At 41.1% G+C, this 12,880-nt stretch overlaps 1 protein-coding gene across 1 annotated transcript; it reads left to right on the forward strand.

Annotated features, from left to right (window-relative positions):
• The first annotated feature begins 251 nt into the window (after positions 1-251).
• Positions 252-1,595, forward strand: LOC115805963 (interferon-inducible GTPase 5-like). The gene is made up of 2 exons (XM_030766679.1): positions 252-795; positions 955-1,595. The coding sequence occupies exons 1-2, from the start codon at positions 252-254 to the stop codon at positions 1,593-1,595; spliced, it is 1,185 nt and encodes a 394-aa protein (XP_030622539.1).
• Positions 1,596-12,880: the final 11,285 nt, after the last annotated feature.

The raw sequence follows: 12,880 nt of genomic DNA on the forward strand, positions 1-12,880 counted from the left end.
TCACCTAACCTGCATGTCTTTGGACTGTGGGAGGAAACCCACACAGACACAGGGAGAACATGCAAACTCCACACAGAAAGGACTCTGGCCACCCAGCCGGGAATTGAACCCATGACCTTCTTGCTGTGAGGCAACAGCGCCACTGTGCCACCCCACTGTTATTCTAACATGATTAAAACATTTTGAATGATATGACTACAGTAAATCTGTAGCTTGACTTCACTGTAATTTATTTTTGTTATTTTTTAAAGATGGCTGGAACTCAACGTCCAGAATTTGAAGAAGAAACAATACCCTTTGAGGATATAGCATCTGTATTTGACAAGTTTCAAAATGACTCTGAAAACTTAGACAATGTGGAGCTGAACATTGCTGTCACAGGAGAGACAGGCTCTGGTAAATCCACCTTTGTCAATGCATTTAGAGGCTTAAAGAATAAGGATGTAGGTGCAGCCCCCACAGGAGTTACTGAGACCACCATGAAGCCAACACCTTATCCACATCCCAAATACCAGAAAGTGACATTATGGGATCTTCCTGGGATTGGGTCACAAAACTGCACAGCTGATACATACCTTCAACGAGTTCACTTTGAGCGCTATGATTTCTTTATCATTGTCACCTCAGAGCGCTTTAAGGAGTGTCATGTTAAGCTGGCCAAAGAGATAAACAAAGTGAATAAAAAATTTTACTTCATTCGTACAAAAATTGATCAAGACATTAGGAATGCGACTGAAGATGGTATCTTTGATAGCAACAAGACATTGGAAGATATCCGCAGTAACTGCAGGCAAGGTTGGTTTTCCTAGAGATTTCCATGATTAACTCAATGTATTATCATACCGTGTTTTGTGAGAATTAAGTATTCATTACTAATTATTATACAAAACAGGCTGATGAATACAGCAAGCATGGAATTTATGATTTTGTACATGTTCCTCTCTGTCTTTCTAGAGCTAAAGAAAGCTGGTCTGGACTCTGCTCAGGTCTTCTTGATCTCATCCTGTGCACTGGACTCTTATGATTTCAGTCTTCTCCACCAGATCATTGAGATGGACCTTCTTCAGCTTAAAAAAGACAGGCTTTGGCTGGTCCTGAGTAATATATCCCTGGAGATTCATGAGAAAAAGAAAGAGGCATTACAGGCCAGCATATGGAAAATGTCTCTACTCTCAGCTGGAGCGACTGTTGTGCCCATTGCAGGCATCTCTGTTTATGCAGATATGACAATCATAATAAAAGAGCTCAGAAAATATTACAAGGCACTCGGTCTTGATGAACAATCTCTGGAGACGCTTGCAAAAAAATCGGGGACATCCTTGGAAGGGCTTAAGTCAAACGTGAAATCAGCTCTTTTAGACAAGATTGACTCAGGTGAACTCATCAAACTGCTGTCTCGTGTGGCTGCTTTTGTGATTGAATCGGTTGCTAAGCATTATCTCAGTTTGATCCCAGGTTTGGGATCTTTGGCAGCTGGTGCGTTATCCTTTGCTACAATTTACTGCTTGCTCCGCCACTGTCTGAACGACCTGACTGAGGACGCAAAAAATGTGCTCCTGACTGCTCTTGAGCAACCATTTGAAAAGACCAAATAATGCGTTGCTCTTTTTTTCCCTGTTAAAATTTCCCCTCTAAATTTCATAACTATCTGTGTATTTTGTTCAAATAAGGTATAATTACATGAATGTAGCCTTCATGTTGTCTTTTCTGTGAGAAACTCACCTCTTGTTAAACTGTGCTGTATAACTAATAGGGATGAACAGCTTGGCCATTATTTGTATTTTTATTTGTATGTATTTTCAAGGGAAAATTACATGTTCTTGTATTTGTGCTTGGATATAAATTGGAATTGTGTGGATTTAAACCTACAGACATAGCAGAAAGTCACAATTATGCCAGACTCTGAAGTGTTGTATATCGTGCACAGAAAGTTTGATGCATAGCTGGGGTCTAAGAAACTGGACAGCTAAATACAGGGCACCAGAAAAATGGTGAAACCGATGAAGGAAGATTTAATTTCTAACTTATCATTTCCAGTGTTTTGAAGACATAAATTGAATAGATTTTTTGTACCTGTCAGGAAGGGAACCTTTGATACATGTAATGGAAAAAAACCCCAAAAACAAAAACAACAAAAACAGAACAAAAAAAGGAACAGAGATTAATTGCTTGCGCTTTTTCTCATCACTGGACTGGATGTTGTGACTCTTTAAGCACGTGCTGTACTGCTGTGAAAATGGTCCTCTGTGTCAATAAACCATCAAAAGACAAGTTGTTCTTTTCATTATTGGGCAAAATTTCAGCTCTGTTTAAATGTTAATTGTCATCACCTGGATGACAGAAAGGCTTTTCCATCTAATTTATATAACTAAACCAACAAATCATATCACATTCTCTTTTATAAACTTGACATATCAGACGTGGCCAAAAATATTGGTACGCTTCCACCTTAAAAAAATAAAAAAAATCTTTGAATCAAGTTGAAACTCACAGAAGTACATGGTATACATCATTCTTTATCTCACATTGAATAGAACAGAAACTTTGCTTTTGATTTACAACTTAACATATTATTTAAAATAATAAAACAAATGAAAATGGCATGGACAAAAATATTGACACCCTTAACTTAATGTCTTCAGGGTTCATACGCATTTTTACCAATACATTTCCATGACTTTTCTATGACCTTTCCATGCCTTTGAGGCAAATTTTCATTGCCATTCATTCACTGAAATGTCTGTGTATACATGCAAAATAAGGATAAAAACTCCTGTCAAAATTTACCACTGTGTATTTTAACTAAAACAAATGGCAGGTGGTTTGATACATAATAAACATTTATTTAAGTAACGCTGACACACCTGTAAGATGTTTACAGAATAAAATGTGTCAAACCCTGAGATCTCCATTATGTAGCCCTAATTAACTGTCACTCTGGTGGTGTGGTGCAGGACCCAAGTGCAAAGACACGATGATGAAGGTGACAAACGGAGGACTTTACTGACAAAATAAAGATGAAAATACAAGAGCAAAACAGGAACAAAAAACCGATAACAAAAGGTGCAGTATGACAGAGTGCAAAATACACAAACAACGATAGACAAAGGACAAGGCAAACACTAGGGCTTAAATAGAGCGAGAACTAAACAGGGCAAAACATGATTGGTACAAAATAACAAGGTTAATAATTGGGACAAACGGGAACAGGTGAGGGGCGGAGACAGACAGAACAGGACCACAAAGACGGAACAAAACAAAATGGAGGTGCAGGCTGTGACAAATTGACCACCCTTAAAGGATATCAGCAGAGAATTTCAGGCAGCTGAGTTTGGAAAAGAAAATGACCTAGTAGATTAAGTGTACGCTTCACATTTGTGGTTTGGGGAAATTAATTAATCTACGTCATCTGAATTCTGTGATGAGCATATGGTAAAAGATATAAATATTCAAAGTATATTAATTACACATTTATCAATTAGACAGACAGTTAAGGAACTCAAAACTGACAGCTTTAGTGAACATTTACAACTGGCAACATTCAGTTTCACTTATTTTTCAAGATATTCTAGCTGTAATAGAGCACAACAAAAATCTGTCATAAGAATACAGCTTTCCTCAAGTTGTACCTCAACATTGCAATTAAATGGGATTAGCCATGATACAAACAAGACAAATTCTACCTAAGGCCTGCTGTATGCAAGAGAGTTCATTGCCATACAGCCTCACTATTCTTCCTGGGGTCCAAAAAGTAAAAAAAAAAAATCATAATAATCCATTACATTACATTAATGTAATGAAATACATTACATTGCAAGAGGCATCAAAGGCACAAAAGGAAGGAAAAACCAACTACAAGGACACAAAAATGAATTATTTGAATAAAAAGGACAAACATTAAATTGAAACACACAAACAAAACAGGCAAAAAAAATTTCATTGGACCATTCTGAAGTGGCCTGCTATCCTGAGCTGAATCCCGTTAAACATCTGTGGAAAGAGCTGAAACTTGCAGTTGGGAGACGGCACCCATCAAACCCGAGAGAACTGGAGCAGTTTGCTCCAGAAGAGTGGGCCAGATTACCAGTGCAGAAGTGAAGAAGTCTTGACGTTACAGAAAGTGCTTGACTGCTGTGGGAGACTCCCCAGTCAGGGCCAGATGTGACTGAGTCCCTTCTCCACACTCAGTGCTCTACTTCCTATACTAAGTTCTTCTTTTTTTTAAAAATAAAGTCTAAGTTTCAAAAAGCAGTCAAAGTCTTCAGGAGTCTGATGCAGTGTAAGTTTATTGCATTCAGCAGTGAACAAAATACAACAAACTGAGTCAGGTCCCAGGGAGTGACTGAATATAATACAGAAAATCATGCCCTTATATCTAAAATTTTACCTGCATGCTAAATCTATGTAACCAATAAGCGCATAACACGGTTGTATGGTAACACCACTTACATTATCGGTGTTTTGCATGGTCCAACCCATTCGCTTCCAGAAATTTCCCCAGATTTTCCCAGAATTCATTATTCCATACACCATTATTTCCGAAGTGTCCTTGTTTGGTTAAATAAAAAAAGAATATTCAACCGTGCCCAATTTCACCTCAGACACTTTACCCTTAATGCGCACAGAAGTTTCCTGATGTTTTTCCAGCCTGCGCTGTAACGCGTGCCATGGCCAAACAGCAGAACATCACCTCTGATACCGATGTTGATTTGCAGGATACGTTTATTGTTAGTCCTGAAAAACTTTGCCAACTCGTCTTCCTCCTCCGCTCTCGTCATACCTGCTTCTGTGTCTAAAAGAACGGAAATACAAAAGGTTGAATTTCCTATAGCACTTTCGCGGGATAAATTAATTGCTGCTCAGTCTGGTGATCCTAGTCTTACCCCTCTGTTTAGTCTAGTCCATTCCGATCCTGACATCGTAAATGATTCGCCATATTTCTATTTGCAGGACGGAATTCTTATGAGGAAGTGGGTTTCAGATTCGACTACGACTGTGGCAAGCCAAATCGTTGTGCCGTCTCTGTATCGGACTGACATCCTCAGTCTCGCTCACGATGGTCTAGCTGGTCATTCAGGTGTTGCTAAAACCTATGACCGAGTTCTGCGCCATTTCTTTTGGCCTGGTTTAAAGCGGGATGTAGTTCGTTACTGCCAAACCTGTCACGTCTGTCAGTTAGCTGGTAAACCTAACCAGGTGATTCCATCGGCTCCACTCTACCCTATACCGGTCAGTGGTGAACCGTTCGAGCATGTTATAATCGACCGTGTTGGTCCTCTCCCCAGAACTAAAAGCGGACACCAGTATTTATTAACTATTATGTGTGTAGCAACGCGTTTCCCTGAGGCTGTCCCTCTGCGAAAAATCACATCTAAAGCTATCGCTAGTGCGCTTTTGAAATTCTTTTCACTGTTTGGTTTACCAAAAGTGATTCAGAGCGATCAGGGAACAAACTTTACATCACGGTTGTTCTCCCAGGCCCTAAAACAGCTTGCGATAAAGCATAATCTATCCAGTGCCTACCACCCCGAAAGTCAGGGGGCGCTGGAGAGATACCATCAATCTTTAAAGTCTATGCTGCGCTCATACTGTCTCGAACTGGGACGGGAATGGGATGAGGGGATCCCGTGGCTATTGTTTGCATCACGAGAGGTTGTGCAAGAATCTCTTGGATTTAGTCCAGCTGAGCTCGTTTTCGCACACCAAATCCGAGGCCCATTGGCACTGCTGAAAGACCAGTGGCTGAAGGAATCGGGGTCTCGCTCGATCTTGGAGCACGTCAGCAGTTTTCGATCTCGATTGCATCGAGTTAGAGAATTGGCAAAGGAAAAACCTGGAGTGTGCTCAGAGTAAAATGAAATGCTGGTTCGACCGTAAGGCAAAAGCTCGTACGTTCAGTGTTGGTGATAAAGTGTTGGCCTTGTTACCTGTTCCTGGTTCCACCTTGCAGGCTCGTTTTTCTGGACCATACTTTATTAAAGAAAAAGTCTACACCTGATAGGCGCCGGAGTACACGACTTTGTCACATTAATATGTTAAAGCCCTATCATCGACGCGAAAACCTGGAAACGTCCGACACTGCGCCTGTAAAGACCGCGTCTGCAGATGTAATGTTTACTGTTCCGCCTAAATGTAATGAATCTACCTCCTCTGCTGTTTTGCTGTCTTCCGTCATTGCCGCAGATGAGAATGTTGTGATATTTCCTTCCAGGGGTGTGGTCGAGGGACGTTTGAAAAATTCTGAAATGCTCGCATCGCTCTCTGAACACCTTCCTCACCTGTCCCATAGTGAAAAAGAGGATATAGTGGCTTTAGTAAACGAGTTTCCCGAACTTTTTAGCGATGTGCCCAGCCAAACGTCCGTACTTACACACGACATAGACGTGGGTTCAACAGCTCCCATTAAGCAGCATCCCTACAGGGTTAATCCTCTGAAGCGTGAGCTGTTGGGAAAAGAAGTTCAGTACATGCTGGCTAATAACATCGCCGAACATAGTTCAAGTGCATGGAGTTCTCCTTGCATTTTAGTGAACAAACCTGACGGCAGCTACCGTTTTTGTACTGACTATCGCAAAATTAACGCTGTCACGAAGCCAGATAATTTCCCCTTGCCTCGCATTGATGACTGCGTAGACAGAGTTGGATCTGCCAACTTCGTTAGCAAATTTGATTTATTGAAGGGGTATTGGCAGGTTCCTCTGACCAGTCGTGCTAAGGAAATCTCAGCATTTGTAACACCAGACGCGTTCCTAAACTACAAGGTCATGGCGTTCGGGATGCGTAATGCCCCAGCTACATTCCAGCGACTTGTCAATATAGTGTTGTCAGGACTCGTTGGGTGCGAAGCTTACCTTGATGACGTCGTGATTTGTAGTCCTTCCTGGTCTGAGCATTTAGTTCAAATTCGAAATTTCTTCCAGCGTTTGTCGAATGCCGATCTAACGATCAATTTGGCGAAATGTGAGTTCGGCAAAGCTACCGTAACATATCTTGGGAAAGTAGTCGGAAGAGGGCAAGTGCGCCCTATAGAGGCAAAAATTAGTGTAATTGCAGAGTTCCCGGTTCCGAAAGACCGTCGACAACTGCGTCGTTTTTCAGGAATGGCCGGTTATTACCGGAACTTCTGCAGGAACTTTTCGTCCGTCGTTGCCCCGCTGACTGACTTGCTCAGTCCCAAACGTGATTTTCAATGGTCTGAGTCATGTCAGCGGGCCTTCGAAAATGTAAAGGGCCTCTTGGTTAATGCTCCCATACTGTCAGCTCCCGACTTTTCGAAATCATTCCGTCTTGCAGTTGACGCAAGTGATTCTGGAGCTGGCGCTGTCCTCCTCCAGTGCGGCGTTGATGGTGTAGAGCACCCAGTTTGTTATTTTTCTCGAAAATTTAACCCTCAGCAACGGCGATATTCCACCATAGAGAAAGAGGCGCTGGCCTTGATTCTAGCCATTCAGCATTTTGAAGTTTATTTAAGTCCTTCGTCTTTCCCCACAGTTGTTTACAGTGACCACGATCCTTTACGGTTTTTAAACCGTATGCGCAACTCCAACCAACGGCTCATGCGGTGGAGTTTAATACTACAACCATTTGAACTCGAGATTAGACATATTCCCGGCAAAGACAATTTGATTGCTGATGCACTCTCTCGAGTTGCTGTGGAATTCGACCCATCTTAAAATTAATTATAGGCTTCATCACCTATATTCTTTATATGGAACATAATTAGTCTATATATATGTATTTATACCTTACCTAGAATATTTATATATTGAAATTTGCTACTGTGTTCCCATCTCTGAGTGGTGAGATGGCCGCACAAAAGTAACTTATTTGAGTTAATTCTCGTTTACTTTTTGGTTCAGTTCTAGTTAGAGCAAGCCTTTTGGGCATTAACTAATTGCTCTTTATTTAATTAATTAAAAATGTATATTGCTTCTTATGGAGACTGGAGTCACCATTTTGGGGTGAGGGTGTTATGTTCCTCTGCCCCTTGAGTTGGCGCAGTGACACTGATTGTGTTTTCCCCTGCTGGCCTTCTTTATTTCTCTGTTTTTCTATTCTTCCAGGCAGGTAGGGGTCACCTGTAAGCTTCCTGTCTGGCTCACCTGAGCATGGTTTTCCCCTGCCTATAAATACACCCCAAGCCTGGCATGAAGAGGGCGGGCAGTTTAACTTTGGAGCGGCTGCGTTGATTTATGTTATGGTGTTCGTGCTTCTCAGTTTAATAAATACCCTAGACTTTGAGCCGAATTGTCTGTGTCCCCCTTTATGTTGCGGTTGGTGTGCCCGGCCGTAACAAGGTGTTAATGATCAAGCGTTGGGCTTAATGCAGGTGTTAACTATCAAGCGTTGGGCTAGTCCATGCAAAACGGATGCTGACGCAGCTGCATCCCGACCATCGCTTATGCTTCCTTATCACTATCCTAGATTTTACCCTTTTTATGTTGCCTTCATGTTTTGCTGTCCTTGCATTTTCTCTTTTTGGTATGTCGAGGCCCTCTTCCGTTGGCTTTCAACTTACAAAGGCCTTCTCCCATTTTAGAGGCCTTCTTCCATTTCTCCAACACTGCAGTCTCCAAAAGCTGTTTTACAAAATACAGGGTTCATACAGTCATGAAATACCTGGAAAGGTCATGAAATTTGAAAATAGCACTTCCCAAGCCTGGAGAAGTTTTGAAAAAATAAATAAACCCAGAAAGTTTTGGAAAAGGCATGGAAATTTGCTTCACACATATCTGTATAATTGTGTATGTGTGGCTCAGGTAAGATCGCCTGAGAAAAATCTCTATTGGTTAAGCAATACCTTAATATTCGAGCAGATCAGTCGCTTCACTTGACTTTACGTTGTTCTTTGAGCAGGGTAAGGTTAGACTCTGACCTGAGTTGCAGCATACTTTGATGTAAATTTGCACAATGCCAGGGAAGTGTAGATTTAATAATATCTGGCTTCACTTGGACAAATATGACAAGGGATGACTTGAGAAAGACCAGGACCCATGGACTTGCTTTCAGAGATCGGAATCACGAATTTTGTCCAAATTTCAATGGATGGTGCAAATGTGAATTGGAAAGTGTTCGAAATACCCCAGAAGCAAGTGCAGAATGACTTGGAGAAGTTGCTGATCAACATCGATTCGTGCGGGTTGCACATACTGCACAACGCATTCAGAGATGCATGTAAATCCACCAGATGAGAAGTTGAACATGGACTCTCTAGACTGTACTGGCTGTTCCATGATTGCCCTGCCCGTCACAAGGATTTCATGACACCAACTGGATGTAGCATGCCCATGCTTAAGTTTTGCAAGCACCAGTGGATTGAGAATGTCAGCGTGTCAGAAGGAAGATTGCAGCTCTGGCTGCATGTCAAACACTACATCGAGATGGTAGGGGGAGGCGAACTACCCACTCTAAAAGTGAAGTCATTTGAGGAGGTGAAGACCTGCTGTGCCCATTCTCTCTACATAGTGAAATGGAGGATGTTTAACAGCATTGCAAGAGAAATCAGCCCCTTCCTCACCATGTATCAAGCTGACAAACCCATGCTGCCCTTCCTCTCTGAGGACATGCACAAGCTGATTAAAGGAAAAGATACACATATTGATGACGTTACTGCTAATGTTTTATTTCATACATTGCATCTATTGGAAACACACAGGTATCTGAAGTGTGGCTATTTTTCACTTGTTTTACATTTTACAACTCCTAATTCAGAGCAAAATGTTGCATGAGTGTAATAGGTTAATAAATAATCATAAAGCTGGCATAACAGGCTTCATAAACAGTCACGGGCAATTGAACAGCATTGTTGTCCATCACATATTTAGTTTCAGTTTTCATTTGTACATAATTTCAGGAAGTGCAGTTGGGAACATTTTTTGTTGTCTTAGATACAAAACGACAATAAACACTGGGGGGAAATGATCCCACCTTAACAATGTGGAAGTCACTTAAGGTTTCTAATTTCCCCCCTCCACAAGGAATACATGGCACTCATTATAGTGTAGGATAAACACAACCTCTGTAGTATCTCACATAAGATATTATGTATTTACTTTTAAACGACTGAAATGAAATAAATGGTTATCTAATGCACATAAGGGAATCAGCATAGAACACTGTAGTTTGTATTACCTAAGCTATGAATGTGTAATATTCACTCATTTGGTGTGTTTAATTCAAATAAAAGAAAGATACACTTGACCTATGGTTTGTAAATTTGCAAATTAAGAATGATCAGACTTGAAACATAAAATCCCTTCATAATTGTTTGCAGGGCTCATGGGACAATTTCTGAAGGAAAAGCACCTGCAAGAGGCCACACCCACACTGAAGCTCCATATCCCTTTTCAGGACAGCAGTCTGCACAAGGTCAGTTCTCAGATTGATATTGGGTTTGCAGCAGAGACCACCCTGAACCATCTCTTGTCTTCCAAAAACATTTCAGAGGGGCAGAGACTAGAGATCAAGATGGACTGTAAGATACTGTTGATCACACTCCTTGAGAAGTTGCTGAAAAAGGCTCCAGAATATCACACATTAGTGAGAAGCATACGGTGCCTTGGCCCAAGACACATGTCGGAATCACAGGAGCTGTGCGTAAATCTAATAAGAAGAAGGTAGCACATACTTGTTGACGCTAAACAAATAGATGAGGCAATGTGTGATGATATCCTCAGAGAGTTTAGGGAGTTTTGTGATTCGGTTGCTCTTCGGGCTAAATTCAGGGAATTTGACCCCAAAACAGATCGTGTGGACACCCTGCTGTATGATACAATTGGAACAAAACTGTCATTTTCCAGAGTGTGGGATGTGGTGGAGGTTCTACCTGTTGTCTCATGGACAGGCTAGTACAGAGAGAGGATTTTCCATTAACAAAGAATTGACTGTGAGGAATCAGAAGGAGAGGTCTCTGGTGGCTCAGAGTCTCATTGTTGACCATGTCAAGTCTGTTTGGGGCATAACCAAAGTAGAGATGTCAGTACTCCTGTCAGGACTTTGTTTTTTGGCTGCCCTGCTGGCCATTCTGGGAATTGTGTTGCCATGTGCCTTTGTTTGTGTCTCGTTTTGCCATGTGCTTCTGTTTGTTCCCGTGTTCTCCTGTCCCCGCCCCTCACCTGATCCCTATTATCACCTTATTGTCTTCCACCAATCACCTGTCCTTGAAGACACTTGTTCTGTGTATTTAAGTCCTATGCTGGTGTCTGTTCTTTGTCAGATTGTGACCGTTTCCTGTTTGTGAAAGTTGCCCTCTGTGACTTGTGAGTTTGATCGTGTTACGTTTTGGATTTGGTTGCCTTTTGGATCTCTGGTTTTGACCTTGTTTATACTCTGTTTTTGACCAATCTTTTGAATAACGATTCGGATTTGTTTGCTCTCTGGATTCCTGGTTTAGACCTTGGACTGGACACTGTTTCTGAGATTGGCTCCTGATTTTTGCCTTTTTGAATAAATCTTATTTTACCCAGTGGAGTCTGCGATTGGGTCTTGGTCTGTCTAAACCTCACAAGAGATCACAAAAGAGCTGCTCCTTTCAGCTGCAGGAGCCAGGCAGAAGTACCATGGCTACCTGGACAAAGAGAAAGAGAGAACAGCAAGCTGTTGACTTGAAGAGAAACGTCCTCACAGATGAGCTGCATGATTTGAAAAAGAAGAGGGCTAGGAGGGAGGCTGATATTTGTGCCCTTGAGAAATCAGCAGATGAATATGCTTAGAAAGCAGAAGCTACAAGTCAAGTGACCATCACCAAATCCAACAGTTTCTGCCAAACTGCAAAAGAAAAGAAAGCATATCTCTGCTGAAGATTGAAAAGCTTATTGATAAGAAATGAAAAAATAAACTGTGTGTGTGGATTGTTCATGGGGGATTTAAACAGAGAAGGTTAACCTCTGTTAATGCTCAGTTAGGTTTATGATAAACAGGAGGCATAGTTCCTTTAAAATCTTAGTTAAAAAAATCTTGTATTCCAAAAGGCAGTTTCTCTCTGACACTGCTGCCTTCTGAAGTTAATGTCAGTGTTACTGGACGCTTTTATTTAATTATTTATTTTCCAAACATCATTACCTGCCAGCCGTTTATGTTAATGTCACGCTGGTGGTGTGGTGCAGGGCCCAAGTGCAAAACACAATGATGGAAGTGACAAAACAGAGGACTTTACTGACAAAATGAAGATTAAAATACAAGTGCAAACCGATAACAAAAAGGTGCAGCATAACAGTGTGCACAAAACACAAACAACGATAGACCAAGGACAAGAGAAACACAAGGGCTTAAATACAGAGGGAAAACTAAACAGGGCTAACATGATTGGATAAAATTAACAAGGGGGGAACGAGGTTAATTAATACAAACAGGATCAGGTGAGGGGTGGAAACACACAAGGAACAGGAGCACAAAGACGTATCAAACTAAAAGTCCAACTTAAGGTGCAGGCTGTGACACAATTACTGACATAGGAACTGTGCAACCCTCCTATTGCAGATGTTTTTGATGTTTAGATGTTGCTTTGAGGCGCACTTTTGCTTTAGGGAATTTTACCTTCCAGATCTTTTCTGCTTTTCATTATGTTACTGTCAAAATGCATAGAAAACAAAAACTTTACAGTTGTTTCGTAAAATTCATTCACGAAATGATCTACCTTATCTTTAAATTTAAAGCGATTAGATGTGCCTAGTCTGCTCTGTAGCTATAGAGTATATTTTGTCTCAAGAGTGCTTATTTTTTTTACTTCCTGAATTTTCTCAAATGTTGTCACTTTCTTGCTCAAATTCAATTCAAATTCAATTTAAAATTTGTGAGTAGGTGATTACAATTTCCCCCCGTATTGAAGGGGCACACATTTTTGTTTTCTCAGCCACACAGTTTAAAGTTTCTGAGTAGCCAG

This window comes from Chanos chanos, chromosome 1, assembly GCF_902362185.1.
Source record: "Chanos chanos chromosome 1, fChaCha1.1, whole genome shotgun sequence".
Lineage (NCBI taxonomy): Eukaryota > Metazoa > Chordata > Actinopteri > Gonorynchiformes > Chanidae > Chanos > Chanos chanos.

Coding starts and splice junctions, on each gene's coding strand:
- LOC115805963 (XM_030766679.1), top strand. CDS start 252: ATGGCTGGAACTCAACGTCCAGAATTTGAAGAAGAAACAATACCCTTT. Junction 796..954: donor CCGCAGTAACTGCAGGCAAG/GTTGGTTTTCCT, acceptor CTGTCTTTCTAG/AGCTAAAGAAAGCTGGTCTG.